Consider the following 22,037-nt stretch of genomic DNA (forward strand, 5'->3'; position numbering starts at 1 on the left):
GATGTTTTACATTTAATTTAATATATAATTATAAACTTGTTTAATGAAGGTTAGATAACCGAGCGTTCCCACTGCAACTGTGACGACATGATTTTATTGCTTTTGACGTGGATTTTTGACTTTTGAGAAGGGATAATTGTTTTTTGCGCTCTCATATTAGTCAAAATTTGGTTTAGATGTTCTACGTTTAATTTGTTAGTGTTTCATATATTAAAGTAATAAAAAAAACAACAATAAAATCTGTGCGATTAAAATGTGTTGTGCGAATTACAATAATGGACAATTAACTAAAAATTATTTACAAAGAGAGAGCTTAACATTCTTTCCTTTGTCATTGAATTTTTTTTTTAAGTAGTGGTTTCAACATTTGGAACGGGAACAGAGTACACCCTAAATAAATTATATATAAATAATAGGTAAGAAGCTTTATTTATGTGATTTAATTAATTGGACCGCTGCGAATTCAATAAGAAAAAAAAATGCCGGTAAAGGTTTTAAAATATGTATAAAATATTATATTTACAATACTGATAACCATTTTTTTTATTTATGAGAAAAATGTTTAAGTCTTTAATATCTCTCATTAATTTTTAAATATCAATACGATTTTTTAAGAGCTTTTATATCGATATATTCTAATCCCCTTTGGTTGAAGTAGTCCAGTAAAGTTTCAATTTAAATCTGTGCTACCTTTTGACTAATCGTTAGTATCTTCATCATTTGTATTATCACTATTACTTCTGTTCGAATTACAATAGAAATGATAACTGCATCATTTAAGCATTAAAAATCTGGATCATTTGAATCGCGATCAAACCACTTTTCAATGTTTTCCCGATCGACATTTTCTTCTATTTTTTTTATTTTCTATATCTTAGATCTATTAATTGTTCCAGTATCTTTTGAACCCAATACATGTCCACGTTAATTCAAAGTTAATTATATTATTGTTTCTATTCTTAAGATTTCTGTATGAAGCATACAATTCAATTGCCAATTTTAATTTAGGAGATGTATTTTTAATTTAATAATATAATAAATAAGTTATATGTACTAGAAATGCTAAATCAGCTATTTTTAAATTTAAGTGCAAATTTTTCTTTTAAATTCTTGTACTGTAAATATTAAATTAATCAATGCAGTGATACTTAATGAAATGGAAATTATCGATCTTTATTGCTCTGTTGTCCACTAGTTTTGCTAATCTTTCCTTCATCTAACCATCAGTGTTTATTTATAATATCTTGCTAATGTTGATTTTTCTGCTTTATTTGAATCTTTGAAAAACTTGTCTTTTACTAAAAGTAGCGTAGTCAGTTTTTTATTGATATTAAAATTGTCAATTTTTCGAAAAAATTAAACTATGTTCAATATTTGCAATTTACAATAATATAGAATTGATATTCGTATATTAATTTTAACTCTGACATAGTATCATATAATATAACTAACTTAATCACCTCTAAACTATGAGTTTAACCATAAGCTTAAAGAAAAACATTTATATGGGATAATCCCTTTTGGGTTTATGCATTTGCCTTTATGTAATGAGAAATTTGAGAGAAGGTTAAATGACATTACCGATGGAGTAAAATTTCTATATGAATTTTCTTGAATAATAAATTTACTATAAAAATCCTTTTCAGATACGTATAAAAATCTTTTCTATTGAATCGTTTACCTTAATAAATTAAGATATAAATCGAATAGCTTTTCTGCTACTTCCATTATTAAATACCAAAATTTCTTCTATAGAAAACTATTCATTCGGAATGAGGGTATAAAGTTATATGACGTCATTAAATATAATAAATATCTCTTTAAGGATACATATTAAAACCTAATTTTTCTTCATATGTATGTTAAGCTTTTAATACTAATATTTTATTTGATAAATTTAGCTACTTTTTTTTTATTTTTAAATAAAAAAATTTTAAAACGCCTATTTTAACATTTAACTTAAATTCGTGTATTAATTAGATATCGTTGATTCGCACTACAAATATATATTGAGTAAAATTGCGCGAAATTTACCAACCCTAGATGAGAAATATATGATTTTATTGTTTTAGAGAGTAAATAATATACGCAACATTTTCACATAAATTTGAATGTCAAACTGTTATCTAAAGTTCGAGTAAATCCTAAGGGATTAGACTAAAAATCTTGAAGCTATGCGCTCTCAGAGTTTTTGGTGTCTTCGCAAGATATAATAAACTTAAACTTGATGCTTATTTATTTTATATATATTTTATTTTAAAATAAAACTTCACTTTACAGATTTTTTAACGAAACTGTTTTTTTGTAATTCAATAATATTTTTAGAAATCTTATATTGTATATACTGGTATTCAAGGTTAAAATTTACATTCCTTGATTTGTTTTTAATGGGGTTTTTTAATGAATATTTTTTTATGATTATTTAAATATACCTTGTTATATTATGTTTTTAAGTATTTTTTTATTAGATTGTACAGTTCATGAATTATTAAATTTTGTCGAACTTTGCTATATATGTATATATTTATTATTTTAATTTTTTAATAGGAGTATATGGTTTTTATTAGATATTAAAATTATTAATAAAGATCACGTTCCAATTTCCTTTTAAAATGGCCTTCTAAACATATTCACAAACACTGAAAAGCTCATTCTTCTCACCGAATTTAATTAAAAGCCCAAAATTTGCCGTCGAAATGCCTTCGATCAAATTCGAATTGAGCAAACGCAAATTTTCAATTAATTCCCGATATTATATGCGCCCGTCTCGGTTCCAATATGATAATAATTTTCACTTAAATCAATTTGCACTCCACACGACGAGCGAAGACAGTCCAAAAAAGGAATTCTAATTTTCGCCCAGAATGTGCGCAATTATTTTTTATTATTAAATTTCATACTGCTCTCTCTCTCTCTCACTCACTCTCCCGGCTCGCACAGATGGGGTGGGATTCGGGGGTGGAAATGATAGAGGTGCTGTAAGAGACCGACGACGCCCTTTGTCGAAGGGCCGCAAATTGAATGAGAATGAATAGAAATCAGGCGTTAACACAATGGCCCATCGAGAGCGAGCAGAATATGGACCGTCGAAAAATAATTACAGGGTCAATCAAAAATTGAGAGGTGGTGATTTTATAACCATCCTTACGATCAAAATTTCAATATTTAATAATATAAATATATTATTATTATTATAATAACGACTTGAGTTGAAACTTTTAATATTATTAAGTCATTCAATTACAGTTTGCCTCTTGCCTTCTGCACGGATTTAATTTTGGAGTTATCTCCTTCTTGGTTTCTTACTATAGCTCACGAGGGCTAACCTTTAATTTAATTTCGGAGTTACCTTTTCTTATATAAGCTTCTTACAAGGCTTATCTTATTAAATTTGGATAGAAGAAGAAGCTTATGTAATGAAATCTAATGCCAATGCGTTTCGTTGAAATAAAAAATATTTCAACTCTTTACTAAAAGTGGCTTTAATATTTCTTTTGCTATTTCAATTTTTTTTTCTATGCAATTTAAAAAATTAAATAAATATAAAAATTAGCCAACATTGCGACATATTTTATACGAAATATTTTAATTAGGCAATAAAAATTATTAAAAATATCTTCTCATTCAGTTTCATGTGGCTATCCCTAAAAGATAATCTAGAAAAAGTCTCCTATAAAGTACAATATAGTATAAGATGGCTGATCAAAGTATATTCAAACCGAATTTTGGTCAATAGGAAAGCGCAAAAACAATTATCACTTCTCAGAAGGCAAAAATTCACGTCAAAAGCAATAAAATCGTGTCGGCGCCGTCGCAGTGGGAACGCTCGGTAACGAGCGTTCCCACTGCGACGGTGACGGCACGATTTTATTGCTTTTGACGTGGATTTTTGACTTCTGAGAAGGGATAATTGTTTTTTGTGCTTTCCTATTGGGCAAAATTTGGTTTAGATTTTCTACATTTAGTTTTAATATTATTATAAAGTCGTAATATGAGCGCTAGATAACCAAGCGTTTCCACTGCGACAGTGACGGCACGATTTTATTGCTCTTGACGTAGATTTTTGACTTCTGAGAAGGGATAATTGTTTTTTGTGCTTTCCTATTGGGCAAAATTTGGTTTAGATATTCTACATTTAATTTTTATATTATTATAAAGTCGTAATATGAGCGCTAGAAAACCAAGTGTTCCTACTGCGACGGCGCCATTACGATTTTATTGCTTTTGACGTGAATTTTTACCTTCTAAGAAGAGATTATTTTTCTTTTGTGCTCTCCTATTGACCAAAATTTGGTTTGAATATACTTTGATCAGCTCTCTTACATTAGAATTCCATAGTAATATCGGTAAGGATAGCTATCATATTTTTAAAACATAGTGTAATCTCGAAATGCAGACAAACTATGGAGTTATATGTGAGATGCGATATCTGTCTGTACTTATTCTTCCGCTTATTTCCCTCTGAGAGATGATTATTTTGTATTGATTTGTTTTCATCCAGGTATTCGCAGCTATTGCCACATTGTTAATTTATCAAATTGTTTTGCAAATATTTTTTCTGTGCTAGCTGCATTGGTGTAAAATATGTGTGTTTATTTTTACTGTTTATTGCATCGTCGAAAAAGTACCGCAGCGGTAACGTTATTTTTCACGTATACAACGAACCGGAACGGCAATCCAGTCCGTTCCGGTTCATTTGCGGCCCCAGCACCGTTTCAATTTGCACCTATTATTATTACTTTCATCCGAGCGAATGTTCACAAGCACCTCACGTACTATGGCTGTTTGGCCAATCGCATCGGCGATAAATTTGTTTTTGTTTGCGTGCACTTAACTAAACATCGGCCATAAGTCAATTATACAAACGTCAAGCTGCGCGGGTCCGAAAATAAGTCGGAGCGACCCCGATCAGAGTCTTCTGAAAGCCCACTCGTGAATAAACATGTTCGCTGGCATTTGTTAAGGGTAAATGCAGACATTGTGGCCGAGCACAAAGCGACCCGGGCAAACAAAGCCGCCCCCTGGCCCGGCCCTGGCACATCCCAGTACACACAATACTTATATATTATACGATCGGGGACGTGTTCACATTTGTGAATACAATCCATATTTTCTGACGCCGCAGTTTGCCTAAGCATTTACTGAAATTACACTAGGACTTAGATTATTTATTATGGTTACAAAATATATAATTTTAAATATTTAATAATGCTAGTTGCAAGTAGGTTAACTCCAATTTTGTGTAAAATGACTTAGTGTCACTTAGCTCATAAATATATTATGAAAATCTCATATCTTGAAAACAGCGAGTAATCTTTTAAAGTGTCTCACGAAAATTTGACAAGTTCATTGTCACCAAAAGCAGCACTACACAACGTCTAAAAATAGTAAACCTGTCAGAATATATCAACTAATGAAATATTTGTTTGTGATAATAATAATATATATAAAAGAGACTATTGAATATTGATGAAATAAATTAAACCACACAGTTATTTATATATATAATATAACACTGTACAAGTATAATTTAATTTTCTTTATTAATAAAATCATTATTTTTTATTAGGGTCTTGTTTTTAATGCATCGTTTATAATTTTAATGCATTGTCAAATTCGTATACTTAATTCACAAAATTGAATATGTTTGGTTATTTAATATAAATTAGTATATTTTTTAGTGAAAAAACACTATGTTTTAACTAGATATTGTAAAAAAATGCCCTTTTTAACGATTTAAAAATGAATGAAACCCTTAGTTATAAAATAATACTTTTTTAGAGTCGTCAGAGGGTTTTATAATATCACTCTGATTATTGAATTTCGTATTTCTAAGAAACATGTCTAAATATTTATATATGTGATCTGTCGGGGAAAGATCAGAAGAATTTATGATATGAGGCAAATTTCCGATCCTAGTTTATTTATTTTTAATTTTAGATACATGGTTTTAATTTAATTTAACAAGTAATAATAATGTTTTTTTATCCTTTTTGTGAACTATCAAAAAACATGCTGTAAAATGTTTATGATTTTGCTTTTGAGTCAGTTCCTGCGGTACCCATTTTTAATTTATTTTTTACGCTTTTTCTAAGATATTTTGATATCATGAAACGGTTTCATGTAAAGTTTTCTACGACTATCTTAACAGTTTTTCATGGATTTGCTTTAACAGTGCTTCTCAATACATTTTCATAACCAGCAGCTATTGCTTTTCCACAGGGTTAATTGCTTAATGATTCTGATGTAATAGTCCCACTGAATTTACGAAACAACTGTTGTATAATTCCCACAGAATAGTGTTGATTTTTTTGCAAGTTTTGGAGCCATTTTTTTATCTAACTATTGCCCTAATACCCAATGTTGATTATAGAGAATCTATTTCCCATCGCAAGTGATATTTCTATAAAAAATCGTTTCCTATTGTTCATGAGAACTAACAAAGAACATATTTTGAATCGTTGATGTTTTTAATTGTAAGTTGGTGCGTTTCCTGTTTCTCCATTTTTATATCAATTTTTCATAAAACGGTTGCAAATTAGACCTTAAAGTCTTCTGCGATTGTCTAATTATTATTTTAGGATGAATTTTTACAGTGCTTCACAATTTTTTTTTTTTATAAACTTGATTTCGGAGCATCTTTTGAAGCATATTTGTTATCTATTTAAGGTCCTGATGCTTTCTAGTTATTGTACAGAACCCATGTATCATCGCAGTTAATAATACATTTCAAGAATAGCTTCTAATGGTTCTGAGAAATAACAAAAAACTTCCAATCTTTGCTATGAGTCAGTTTTTGCGATACAAATTTGTCATATTTTTAATGTCGGAAAACGTTGCAAGAATTTTCCGAACAAATGTTTTCGAATTAGCTTTTACAGTGTTTTTAAAGCTTTTTTATCAAAATCATTTGAAGGTTTTTTACGGGACTCATCTTCAATATTAATATTTCCAGTAAGAAATGTCTCGAACTAACATCTTCCAGTTCTTTGACTAACAGTACCTTCCCTACATTTTTTATGCAACGCATTATGTATCAGCTTAACTCACACGTGATACACAATCATACATGGGATTCGAACCCATATATTTCATATGTTAAGATAGTATTTGGATCTATGTGACAATATGATCAGTATTTATTAGGTCATAAATGGATGTTGATATTTCAACAGAGACAATTATACAATATGAAAATCAACTATTAATTATTTATATTAAAATCATATATAATCCTTTAAAAGATATTATAAAATAAAATATAAATGTAATGAAAAATGAGCTGACTATATAGATAATAATAATATTACTGACGATTTATTTGTACAAAAAAAATTAATAATTCATAAATGTTTGCTTTCATAAACATTTCCAACTGTTCTCAGACAGTAGATATCTATATCTATGCTTATATAAGTTTTATCTATATTTTATCGTACTGGGATTTCATATCACTGATCCATATTCTAATATGCTAAGCACAAATGTGTCATATAAAAAAGGCAAAAATACTACACTGTTGAAGTATTTACATATATCATTACAAAAGTAAAAGTATTAGTAATATGTTATTAATCTAAATGTGTAAGTAATATTTTTAGAATAATTTCTAAGCTTAAGAAATATATAGTGTACATAGAAAACTTGATTTTTTTATTTGTATTGTTATCAAATTACTATTTCTAAACAATAAAAATAAAATATAGTTTTTTTTAGCATATATATAAATAAATAAATATTGACAGTTTGTAAAGTTATTCTGCCTAAGGCATCGGTTGTTTTTGTTTTAGTGGGATCTGGATGGGTTGAGGGCTATTTTATCATCCAAGTTCCTCTCGTGAAGGGTTATTCGATCAGGTGGAGATGTGAGCCCTTCTTCATCTCGGGTCAAAGGTTTCGTCTTGCTTATCGCCGTCGAACACTTCTTACCCCTTTGCGCTTGGTCGCTCATTAACTACGTGCTCGTAAACACACCCTTATACGTACTCAAAGGGATGGTCGATAAGTGGATAGAATTTGGAAATATAAAGGGTGTTTAACATAAAACATGTAAATATACAGTAATTTCAAACATCGTTGATTTATTCCAGTTAAGCGAATTTGCTGTATAACGACACATACAATAATGGAATTGAAAAGAGTAGTATATTATTACACGTATTACGTATTATCACGTTACGTTATAGAGTTGCCGTAATTGGTTTACAGCATGTTAAGCTTCGGTTTCTTCGCACATTTCTGTTAAGAGAGACTTAATGTCATTTAAACTTTAAATACTGGTTGTAACTGTGGTTTAAAACATAACAATCAATGTCAAAAATATAAACTTAATTTAGTAGTAACTCTTTTTACTGACATAAGCGTTTTTATTTCTTAAAAGAAAAGTCATATTTGGTTTTTAAAATAATGTATGAAATATTTTTTTGAGCTCTTTTATTTTTAATGTCCATTTTTTTATGAATGAACTATTTTTTAAAGCACAGGAAGAGTTGATAAATTTTATTTTTTTTAATAATGTATATGACCCAGTATTAGATATTTCATATAACTACATCTGTTTTCTAGTATTTAAGTTAACGTACAATGTAAAAAGGTTATAAAAAAAATTTTAAAAGTTTTTTTTTATTTTTGGAAAAAATAACTAGTGAAATTAAAACCATCTTGACATTAACTTTATATAGACTTTACACTTTTTTGCCATTGGTATAATAATTACTAAATGTTACTAGCATAAATTATGCATATACATACATAAAAGCTATTTTTCTAAAATAGTTAGATAAGTTGTTCTTATACACATATGTTTGTCATTTTTTTAATTTACGTATCAATCAAATCTAAAAGACCCAATTATTCTGCCCTCTGGCAAAATGGACGTCCTTTGTACAGTGGGTAAATTGTAGTGTCCCCTTGTGCTCATGCTCGACGATTAATTGAATTCGGACCAAGAGCAGTGTCCGACACGACCGACAGATGGTGACTTGGTCGGTGGTACACGAGACAACTCGATTGTGACGTGGAGATGGGACATGTGCGAAATCGAATCGACTGCCAAACTCCACTACTGGTGTTCAGCCAACCATTTCCAGTTAATTTCAGAACAAATACACAACGAATGTGTGCATTTGCGAGGGCGATTGGCGAAAGCTTTGAACCATATATAAATAAAAATAATGGGACAAAAGGACGCACATATTTTTTGATCCTATTATCACATATATGAATATTAGCTGTCGGTTTCTCACTAACGCGAGGTACCACAGCTAGCGAGTGTGTAAATACAGGTCGCTCAAATTTGTATATTTGAATTGAAATGTTTTTAATATTTAATTGATTACATTAGATAGTTTAACTATATTGTAGTTGTGTTAAATGCGGTTAATTATAAGTGGGATAAAAAAGCACTTCTACATTGATTTTCACTAGCTAGGTTAGATTTACTAATAATTTTATTTAAAATGCTAATAAAAAAAAACTGACATTCCAAAATTAAATTTATTAATGTTAACAGTATCTAACCCTATTTTTTATTTGAATTTTAAATTTTTTTTTCTTTTAATTTTAAATATGAACATATATGTATGCGTGTATGGTAAAACCTACATAAATGAATGTGTATATGGACGCATGAACTATCTCCATCTTAAACGCTTTTATGTACCGCCGCTCTTCGTCGTCGTCGTAGTAATTTTTTTGTGTGTCACTAGCATTTTAATTAAATAAATATATGTATAGTATAAAATTTGTTTTTGACAAACAATATTTATTTTTTTGTTTTAAAATAATTAAACGTAATTATACATTTTTTAACTAAAATTCATGATTATGATTATTTCTATAAAAATTAAATATGTATCTGTAACTTGCATTAAAAAAGCGTAAATAATTATTTTAATAATAACCAGATACCCATATCATAATAATGAAAATACGTATATGTGGTATATATGTATGTTACAGTGAATGTGTATTTTTCAATAATAAAAATATAATTTCACTAACTGTTTCAGTGAAATCATATCTTATTATGCTTTCAGCGGTAGAAATATATTTCTATATATTTTTACGAATAAATAATATGCTCCCCAAAATAAAATATGAAATCCTAAACCTAACCTTAAATAATTAATTAAACGCAACTTGGCCTAATGAAAGTTATAAATTATAATAAATTTTATGAGTTGGTTTTTATTAATTCGTAATATAGCTACAACTATTTTTAACATTATTCTCTGGTTGCTTACAGGATTTAACAATTACCGTTCACAACTGTCAGTTAAAGATATAATTTTACTAACAGATATTTATTTAATTTCACTGAAATTTCAGTGAAAATATATTTTCAATACTAATACACATTCACTGTAACATGCATGTAAATTAGCACATAGTTACTAATAAAAATATAAATTTAACGCTGAAAATATATTTTGATATGATTTCACTAAAGTGATAGTGAAAATATATTTTTACTGCAACATAAACAAAATATTTCCAACAAAAAAATACATTGTTAAAATGGGAAATAAATAATGACACATAAGCTAAAATTAGCTAAGGTTACTTTAGCTTTAATCTTGTTATAAAAAAAAAGCAATTACATGAAGATTATTACGTTTTTTTATATAATTTTATCAAATTCGAATTTTAACTAAAAATATTAGATTTAAGCTCAATATTTTATTTAAAATATTAGTGATTTTTAAAAATTCGTATCAATACTTATAAATTACTTTAAATTATTAAACGCTTCAAGAAATATTAATTTAATATATATTACAATTGGATTGTCAACCTTTTTGCTATTATAATATAATTTACAGTTAAAATAATAATCTTCAAATCTATATACATTATGTTATGTATTATACAATTATGTTGTTGAAAATATTTTTATATTATCATATCAACTAATAATCATGGAAGTGATTTATAAAAAACTATGAAACATTCAATTTATATGTTTCTTAAATATTTTTGTATATAAAATAAGAGCAAGATTGAGTAATTTTTTAGTGCTTATTTTTTTTTAATTAAAATACCAAATAAAAATTATTTAGCGTTGCATAATATTTCTTTATATATTTAAAAATATTTTATTTAGTGTTATATAATGTTTATTTAATATATTTTAAGTTAAATAAATATTAAATATTTTATTGAATGGATGAAATAAAATTTACAACTCGTTGTTCTTAAAATATATTTTGGTATTGACGCTATTAATAATTTTATTACAGTTCGCTCAAACCACTCAATGTTAATAATAGCAATTCTACTTTTATGTTATTTTAAAACTAAACTTTAATAAATTCCGTGAATTTCTGGATTTTTTTATGTATTCAAAAAACTAATAGTGATAATATTATTATTGATAATTTATAGACATACATTCAATATAAATATAAATTACTTATAATTGACCATTTATATATTTATGAAAAAAATATCCTTTACTAATTATATCTTAATCGTTTAATTTGCTTTTTTTAATTTTATTTTTAAATATCTAAAGAAAAAACTATCAGTCCTAAAGCACAAATTAGGTAAAATAAAATGTCACTCTTTTAGTTTTTATCATACTGATTGATATTTAAGCATTTGTGATATTTTGAGTTTAAAATATACTTCAGCAAAAATATTAAATAAAAATACAGTTAAAGTATTTATAAAATATTAGCTCTCGCCCAGATGTTTTAAATTAAATAAAATAAAAATATAATAAATCTCGAGGAATTTTTAAAATATTTTAATGAAAAGCCTATCTTTCTTTGAAACAGTTTATTTGTTATTATGTTAAAAGAAATAATTTACACATTGTTTAAAACATATTTTTCAAAACGTCTAAAAATCCATTTAATTTAACGATCTGAAACAGTTTAAACCTTCCGAGGCATTTTTAACATGATTTACGTTTTCGCCATGTGGCGCCATAGTAAAACCCAACGATAGTCTGAGTTTAACCGACGCGTTAGTTTAACTGTCGAGCAATTAAAGTCGACCGAGAAGGGACGTGCGGATTTTTGAAAAATGCAGAAAAAAATACTTAACGTATCTACGTTACGGGTTTGTCCACTGTTTGCACGTAATTGGATCGGGACCGAATTGGAAAACTTCGATTTCACGTCAATTTTCACAATTTGATTCGGGTTTGCGACAAAACCCATTTTCAATCTGGTTATATCCCGCTACATGTTTGTATCGCGTCGAGAAAAATCGTACCCGTGGAGAAAGTTTCCGGCAATTTCGCCACTGCGGATAACTCGCTTTGTTAACTGGCAACTTTAATTAATCTTATTTTTAAGGCTCGGGCCTTGTTTGCGACCTTCGATGGGATGTTTCGAAATTTGCGACGATGACCAACAGCGAGAGGAAACTTTGCCTGCGATTTATCAATGTCTGCGAAACGATTCATCACGCACATTTTTTCGTCTCGTAATTTGGGCCACTTTTTTTTCAGTTCCGAACATATTTTTGATGATCTATAATTATTTTAGCTTAAAAATAATAACTTAATTTTTTTAAATATATTAATTGCATAGAAATTACATACAAATAATAACATTCAATAAGATATACGGTGGGCTTTTTCGTTGAGATTGCTTAATTTTTTTAAGGATTTTTTATTAAGTGAATTTGTATTATTTTTTAGGTGCTGTTGGTGGTGACGGTGACGATGGCGACGATAAGGAGAAGGAAGAGGAGGCCGAACGCGAACGGCAGGAGGCCATCAAGGAAGCCGAAGACAGACGCAAGGAGAAGCATCGCAAGATGGAAGAAGAGAGAGAAAAGATGCGTCAAGAGATCAGAGACAAAGTAAGTCACATTGATACCTAATTACACAAAATCCTAGACCTGCGGGTCGATTTCTATCAGCCTTTTTTAACCTCATTTATTATCCTTAATTACCCCCATAGAATTACACGTAGGTAAAAATACCCAAACGTACATATATAGATGGACATTTGTTACAAATTATTTCCGCGCATCGTAAAACAAGTCGTCAATCTATTTTGTCACCTGGCAAAATCACCACAATTATCATTGGGCTCATGTCCTCTTCAATCATTCACACCTGTCGGTCAGTTGAAGTGTCCTATCAATAATTCAATGCGAATTGCGACCGATTCTGTCATTTGACATACTAGGCCAGGTCATCGCGAACACGTCGAAAGTACTACAAACCAAAATTCAATACTTATACCTTTATATTCTAAAAATAGGGCTCGATATTTTAAGCCATTCGTAGCTTACACTCATTAGTGTTTCAGCTCGACGTGTGATATATACGTAAAAAAGCTCTGTTGACGTGTTCATTAGTGAGCTTTTATAATGGGACGCAATGGTTTATTTGTAAATATAATTCGTTACGCTATTATTGAGTAAAGTAGCTTATTTTGACTTTTTCTAGAACACTTTTTAAGTAATATTTTTTGTGCGACTAGTTAAGGTCGAAAATAATAAAATACTTAAAAAACGTATAGTGTGTGGGTTTTGAATTGGGGAAATCTGTGTGTAAAATATCGTAATCTATTTTATATAAATAGAATATATATTATAAAATATTTCATAGCTTGTCTTATAGTATAGAATATACTTTAATTTTAAAATTAAATACTACCAGTATCGAATTAGCATTTATAAAGTTATACTTAATCATAGAGTACGCATAATTTATGTAGATTACTAAGACAATTGTATCGAAAAATCAATTCCTCCCCCATATGCATAACTTCCACCAGTCATGCTTATAACTTTAAAACACACCACAGACCCGAAATGATGAAGCAGTTTGTTTTCACCACCCCCGAAGGGGACGCAAATTTTTAACGACTATCATCAAAATTAATTAACATAATAAATACGCCGAAGAAACTTTGGCCCCAAGAAACGAGCGACTGTCATGAAATATAAAAAAAGTTTTACGGCGACTGCCATGCGGTGTTTCTGTGTACTTTAGAAAATTTTCTCAATTTACTTACAAACACTAATGCCATTTCTACGTCATCGATTTGTCTGACCAAATCCCTTTTTTGGTTCTTTCGCCTATAAGTTTATAATCTCGACCAGTGAAAATCTTGACGCAGGGCAAATACAAAATGCATGAGCGATCGATAGTCGCTTGCGTGAGGCTTTGCCGCTCGTAAATTAAATAGCAAGCAGACTGCAGTCCTGCCTAAGAGGGTTGGGTCGGGTAAGGGTGGGTGGACAACCCCTACGTGCCTAAAGGGAAATTTTCTATTTATAAACCACGTCACCTGCGTACAAACACGCTCGTAGCTTAAAAAAGCTTTCAGGGCTTTTTTCGTCGGCATTTTAATCAACTTTAGCGGTAGATTTGCTCAAAAGATTTCATTTACTGCAGTATGCAGTATTCAGTATTCATTATAGATCAAGTATATGCTATATTAGGAATATAGTAAACTTCCTAGTTATTTTAAGGTTTAATATGTGAAGAAATTTGTAGTTACTAAGAACCAATAAAAACATTACCAAAAAGCTATATTTAATAATATATTTTTTTATTGCCACATGGGAGCCGTTAGCCCAATGTGTTACAATAGGGTAGAGACAATCAACTTGACTTGACTTCAAGGCTTGAATCCATGTCTATAAATCAGTGTATATTTTATTGATTATAATCTATTATTTAAATTATTGATTCGCGAGATTAGAAAGATCTAGTATAAATTAATCGGTGATGATCAAACAGAAATATAAATATGTAACAATCGCTAATTCAGATCTTCCAGACACGATTGAAAACAATGTGGTCCATACAAATTTGAGTATTAGTCACCGACTTATATTTTTAAATTCAGAAAAAAATGCGTTATGATGGCCTTTATACTAACAATAATTCAACCATTATATATTTAAAAAAAATAGTTATTGTACACACCTGTAATTGATAGATGGATACTATCCCATATATTATTTTTACAGCTTCTTACAGCTATCGCCAAAAATATCCTTATATTTGGCAAGCTCGTTGAGAAGCTGGATGTCTCGTGAGGGAGCGCTGACGTCCTAGCCGCGACAAGCAATAATATGGGACGTGATTGCAAATATCTAGGGCAGAGATGCGCAAAATAGTTGCATTCTTGACCTCTTGTTTGGTTTAAAATTTTATCGCATTTTCTTTCAAGCTTCAACATAGTTAAAATATTTCTTTGTGAGGCCCTTAGTCTTTACGTCTAAATAAAAACACACTTTTTTTATGAAACGATAAATTTGTATACGCATATGGATATAAATTTTTTTATGCAAAATACTAAAATACTTTATTTTATTTTATTTTATTTTATTAATTTATTTAGCTTAATAGCTAATCTTTACATCTAACAAATTTAGTAAACATATATAAAAATATATAAAAAATACGTAACAGAAAGAAAAAATAAAAATATACAATAATAAAGACTTAATATTATAATTTATTTCTATATGTACGAAGGTGTTTTTTTATTCCATTTATGAAACCCATTATATTTTTGTTGTTTCGGATTTCTCTTGGAAGACTATTATATAAATAAAAACCTCCGTACATAATTCCCCTAGCCGTACTCGTTTTCTTATACATAATTATCTTTAAAATTTCTCTATTTCTAGTATTATATTTATGTACATCTTTATTTCTTATTAAATACTTATTAAAATATTCTGGTAACATATTATTTTCTAACTTATATATAAATACTAAAACATTCATACTCAATATTTCTTGAACATTCAACCATTCTAATCTATCAATCATACTTTTACAATTAGTTAATTTGTTTTTATTTAAGATTACTCTCATTGCCCTATTTTGTAATTTTTGTAACATTTGTTTGTCTATAAAAACGAATTCAATGTGAGGTATGCGATTGCAAAAATTTCATGATTTATTCTATGTTTAAATCTGTTGTGTCATTGCGTGTTAATTATCCGACAGTTGCTAAAGGACTGAGAGAGTACGTTATTTGCGTCGCGTCGCTTGGCACTCTATCTAGCGGCTATTTTTGTGTAAAACACCTTTACCCAAACTGTAACAAAATTTTGTCGGTCAAGAGAATCTGATGTGACAAAATGACACGTTCGTTTTATTTTTATATGTTTATTATAAATCTGTTGATGAAGTAAAAATTATATATTTTAAGCAAATAAATTAATAAAATAATAATTAAATAAATGGCTTCACATGTTTCTTAATATTTATTATATTCCTTATATTATATATATATATTGTGTCATTTGCACAATATTAAATACAATTGGATATTGTCCTTTCAAATGATATATTTACCACAAAAGGGAGATAACAAATCATAGTCATAGGTTATAAATATGTTCATGAAGTTCAAGTTGTTGTGAATCTATTTGGTAGTCTAGTATATATATTAGTAATTCGATTAAAACTAGGTTATAGCTTGAATTAAACATAATTGATCGCATATTAGTTTAATTGAATAAATCATATTCGAAACGTATCGCGTTGTCATCCGAGGATTATCACACGTAAACCGTTATCTAAATAGCTCAATTCGTATCCGATTCCGTTATTGTTATAAATGATTAATAATATAGTGCGTCTATTGTGGCTCAATCCGGGTTTTGTTGTACCCCCGAGACCTTTGCTTCGGTTGTATAAATCAAAAGGTTCTCGCTTCTCACGGGTCGATGAAAAACGCACGCGAGCCTTTGATCAATTTTTACGAGCCCTTTGATCGGCCAATCCGAGGAACGTTGCTGAAAAATCGACGCTCGTTGGCACGAAGGCTTCATGAATTTTGTATTTTGTATGCGTGCGTACCGAAACAATCGATATCAGGGCCGGCGGCGGAAATTAACTCGAAACTCATTGAAAAGTGAGCGACGTTAGTCTGAGAAATGGCGCGCACTTTCTGTAAAACGAGGCGGAAAATTTCCGCGTATTACGGAAATGAAAATTAAACTCGGTATGTTATATTTTTTTAAAACATGTTTGGCAGTCGTATTGGTAAATATTTTTCGATTTTCAACACAGCAAAAAATAATGCAGAATTTTTTATTTCAATATGATTTTGTGGATAACTCAAAAACAGTTGTTTAAGCAATAATTTTAGTATCTAAATATATAATATATCCTTGTTAGCTTGCTACAGGCGTCAGTTTTTAATTTCCTCCCGCGGAAAATCACTCTAGCTTTTCTCGCGCATAGCAATTTTGCGAATTGCACGACTTTTCCGCCATCATCTGCATGTGTGTCGAATATAAATTGCATGCAGCAGAATTCGTGCATTAATAAATCTTGCTTCGCCGTCGACACTTCACTTTGTGTCAGCTTGTTTTATGGGCGAACGTCGCTCTAAATTTCGCATCGAAGCGCTTGCCATGCATTCATGCATATGCACACAGCCATAAATATCACGACGCTTTTTTGCCATACCGAGCCGGTCAATAATGATCCGAAAACATCGCACCCGTTCGGCGAAAACTGCCATTTAACTGCTAAACTGCTGAACGATTCCGCCCTTATCTAACCGGTATATCGAGTGCCAAGTACCGTTTTGGTAATGTTAAAACTTTTGCCGGAGATATTTATACGCTGTTTTTTGTCATACGGAAAATTGTCATTGGTTTTTAAAGTAATTTAATATTTCTCAGATAAAAAAACTTTAAATTATCTTGAGATTCTGTTTAATGATAATTTAAATATAACTCTCACGTTGTAGTTTTTTGATGATTTAATAAGCGAGGCACATCGATAATGTAATTGGTGCTAAGTATAAAATAATATAAAAATCCTATATATTTCTCATGTCGTTTACATATGTCGATATAAGAATATTGTAAATTTTTAATAAAAATAATTTTTTGCTCAGTTTTAGAGCGACATAATGCGCAGTAAATGCAGCTTACTAATATTGACCAGTTTAAATCAATTGCTTAATACATTTTAACTGAGGCATTTATAGTTAAATACAGATTTATAATAATAGTTGTTCAAACCCAAACCTAACCTAAGCGAATTAAGCAAACGCAACTTCACCGAATGAATGTTCTAGAATTAACAATAATTTTTAGCTTAGCGTTTAAACAATAAATTGCCATTTCGCAACTGTCAAATTGAGGTTCATAGATATTTTATGGCAGCATATTACTAGCACCTATCAGTTAAATTATATAAAAATATAAATAACCATTTTCTGCTTAACTCTAACGTTTCGCAATTATCAAATTAAGTTTCATTTTAGCGCAGCATATAATTTCACTAGCGTCTATTAATTGAATTATATTTTAGCTAATTAAAATATATATCTACCGGTAAAGATGTATTCGGATATAATTTCACTGAAACATTTAAAATTATTTTCACATCAAAGTAAATACAACTTTACTGAAAAATACACGTTTTTCGTAAAAGTTGATATTCAAACTTAAACCTAACCTAAGCGAATTAATTAAACAAACTTCAACTAGTGAAAGTTATAAAATTAAATAATTGCACATTAAATTTTTGCACTCTTATTAGATTAGCTTTACATTTTACCAGCAAATGTTTTGCGACTGTTTAATTGAGTATTACAGACATTTGCAGTGTATAGTTACACTAGCAAGTAGATTTATATCTACCGGTGAAAATGTATTCGGATATGATTAAATGTGCATTTTTAAGTTAAAATAAAATCATATCTGATACATACATATTTCTACTAGCGAAAATATAATTTAATTTCTAGGCACTACTGAAATTATATGCTGCTCTAAAATGTCAAGTAAAGTTATATTTTTACATGTTGAAACTAGTGAAAATATAACTTTATTTGACATTTTAGAGCAGCATAAAATTTTACTGGCGCCTATCAGTTTATGTTTCGGTTAGTATTCAGATTCGATTTTACTGAAACAGTAATTAAAAATATACATTCACTGCCACATATATACAATAATAATATTAAACCTAACGCACAACTTTCTGTCCTAGAAATATCATTCATTTTAATAAATTTTGATTTTTTTTGACTTAATCAGATTGCTTGATTAACTCTCAAAGTAATTTTAACACTTGAGATTTGAACATATAACCAAATGAACTATGTTTAATTTTTTTAGCAGAATTGTCATCTTACTGTATTAAAAATAATTTTTGAGTGTGAACTTGCAGTCAAATAGTCACTTAAAATCGATTTATTTAATAAACATATATAGAGAAAGGCAGATGCTGATAGTATATGCTAGTCTTGTTTGTGAGTCTGAAAGTCTTCGCTGGAGTGTCGGGCTGTATGTTTGTCGGTTCAGTCGTAACTTTATGCTTTTTTGTGCCACATATTTTATATACTGATTCGAAACAGCTCTGATAAATCACAAATTGTGAACCAATTACTTTGCTTTAGGACACCCCCAAGCTAAGTTGATGCTTAAGAGTAGCGGTTTAGATGGTTAAAGAGTCAAAGAACGATAATAATATACGCATGTTAAAATGTATTTTTTAGCGCGCGTCCTTTCCAATCAAAGTGTAGTTTTTGCGGTGCTTATGGGGGTTGCGCAATATTTTTTATTATTAACGCAATTTTTTAGTCACTTTGTCTCTTTTCAATCGTTATATGAATACATTGTGTGTGTTCCCACTTTTGAAACGGGTTGCTCTTTATTTTTTTATTTAATTGTAACCCCTAAATTATAACAAATTGTGCATTTTTAATTTCCTAAATTATTTTTCACACACTACAATACAGCGATGCATTTTCAACAATTTTTAATTCAGATTGTAAGTCAGGAACTTTACCGAATTAAGTTTTATACAAGATTAAATAATATTAAAAACAAAGCAGCAATGACATAATACAATTAAGTTCTACCAAGAAACAGTCTGCTCGAGATGTGTTTGGTGTTATGGTGTGAAAATTGAAACTTAAAGTTTTCAAGATACGCTGCCAAAGAAGTTACTCGGGTAATTTAACGCAAAGTTTACACTCTTATACGTACAAAGTATGAGATAAAGTGCATCGGGTGCATATAATGCAGTTAGTTTTTTTTTAGTTTGTTAATTGTATTATAAAATTAAGAGAGTACTGCAATATTTATTTATCAATAGAAAAAATTAAACAAATACGTTCAGGACTACGATTGAATTCTACCGCCTATTTTTTTGCCGTATTATGATTTTTTACAATTGCCAGATAAATAGTGTAAATTAGATTTGTTTTTTCTACATACTACCTGAGCATTGAACCTAAAATAAGACAAGCATAAGAATAAATTAGTTACGCCTATACATCATGTCGCCAATTCAATTTAATTTTAGAATATTATTAAATAATATTTCCTCCTTAGAAAAAAATATAAAATATCAAAAATGCTGTCTCTGTAATATTATATATAAAATTGGATAGATCCTGTCATACTTTATCAGCTGAATTTTTGACAGGTTCGTGTACACAATTCGATGGAAATATGGTTTTTAGTATCACGTTCCGCATTTTTCCGAGTGACAAATGTGCTTTGCCAAGCCAAACACTGGCAGTGAATGCATTCGCAAATAGATATTGATATCACAGGATTTACTCGGAGTATACACATATTGTACAGTCTCAGTGCTCTAGGGAAATATCCTTGCGGGGATCCTTGTTTCTCGCACGATTGGATTCCGCAGAGACGACGCAGTTTGTACATAGATTTTCCCTTCGTAATTCAATACAAGTGCAGCATCTGGCAACATCAGCAATGGAACATATAAACGATGTAGGAATGGCCAATTCGGTCGTACGAAAGGAGCTTACCGTGAAATATCTGCGGACGGTCCGAGGATAACAATGACCGTAATGCCTCTTAACGGGCGATTAATATTAAGGTTATCTGGGGACATCGCGAAACTAACGATCGTGTTCTTGTTATTTATGTTACATTCCTACGAAATATGGTTACTTCTTAAATTGGATTTGCTAGTTAGAGCTTGAATTTATTCTACATCGTTTTTTTTTTCCAGAAAATATTGACACAGTATACCCAGTATTTTTGCATAAAATTTGAAAACATCCAAATTAATTATTTATACAAAATTTCAGCACAGATTCTCAGGGGATTTCCACATCCTTTTTAGTCCAATCGACCAAACAACGCATCAAAAAAAATCTAAATACATCCGGGCGACAGCGCGCAAATATTAAAAAAAAAGTAATGTCAACGTCGCGAATCTCTCTGACGGCTAAAAGTATTTCGCGAGATTTTTCTGCGCATCTTGTGAGAATATTCGCTTTGACGCATGTCAATAACTCTACACAATTTTCACCCCCCGTGTAAAATAAAAAACAACATCGCTGCTTAGCAAATTCACTTTTAGGTCGTTCACGCCTCGCTTAACGATTTCATTACGCTTATCGGTAAAATTGGCGTCGTTTGTCTCGCTATCAAAATGCAATTTTGCAGTCGACTTGCGGGCGAGAAGGGCGTCGTTTCTGTCGCCGAAATGCCATATAAAACACCATAAAAGCAAAGGCGTGTATCGACGTTAAGTTTCACCCCCGGCGGCGATCGGACGGCTTTAATAGTTTTAACGCGAGAGGGAAAAATGGCCAACCGAGCTGTGTATCTATCTCTATTTAAGCCTCAGACGTCTTGGGTTTCTGTTTTTAAAGCGACTTTTATACTTGAGTGGAAATAAGTGTTCACTTTAGACACTGATAGTGAAAACATTTATCTGAGAATTCTTGGAAAAAAGAAAACAAATCATAGATAAATATAAATAATTACTTTTTACGCTTTCTCCTACTTGATATATACATATTATATATATGTACTTATATAATACGCTTTTTTATTTTTATTTATTTAAAATAAATAAGACTCCTCTCAGTTTACTTCATTGTAAATATTCCTAATAATCAAAATGTCACAAATATTTCTTCCAATTAAATACATAGCTTTGCTTCACTAATAAAGTTCTAAGATAATCAATTCGATGACTGCAATAAAATAAGACTGATAACGCACTTAGAAAAATATTAAAAATACAAAGTAGCAATTATTAGATTACATTAAGATAATTAACACAACCTATTTAAATTAAAATTTAA

General features: G+C 29.7%; 1 protein-coding gene across 2 annotated transcripts in view; it reads left to right on the forward strand.

Moving 5' to 3' along the window:
• Positions 1-22,037, forward strand: part of cpx (synaptic transmission protein complexin) — a 219,205-nt gene that overhangs the window by 173,629 nt on the left and 23,539 nt on the right. For both annotated transcript variants that reach the window (XM_088202433.1, XM_088202434.1), the window contains one exon: positions 12,653-12,816. In XM_088202433.1, the coding sequence (XP_088058559.1) occupies positions 12,653-12,816 (164 nt within the window). The remainder of the gene's footprint in view (positions 1-12,652; positions 12,817-22,037) is intronic.

This window comes from Plectrocnemia conspersa, unplaced genomic scaffold (assembly GCF_051122295.1).
Source record: "Plectrocnemia conspersa isolate PC_06_02 unplaced genomic scaffold, ASM5112229v1 ptg000013l, whole genome shotgun sequence".
NCBI classification, from domain to species: domain Eukaryota; kingdom Metazoa; phylum Arthropoda; class Insecta; order Trichoptera; family Polycentropodidae; genus Plectrocnemia; species Plectrocnemia conspersa.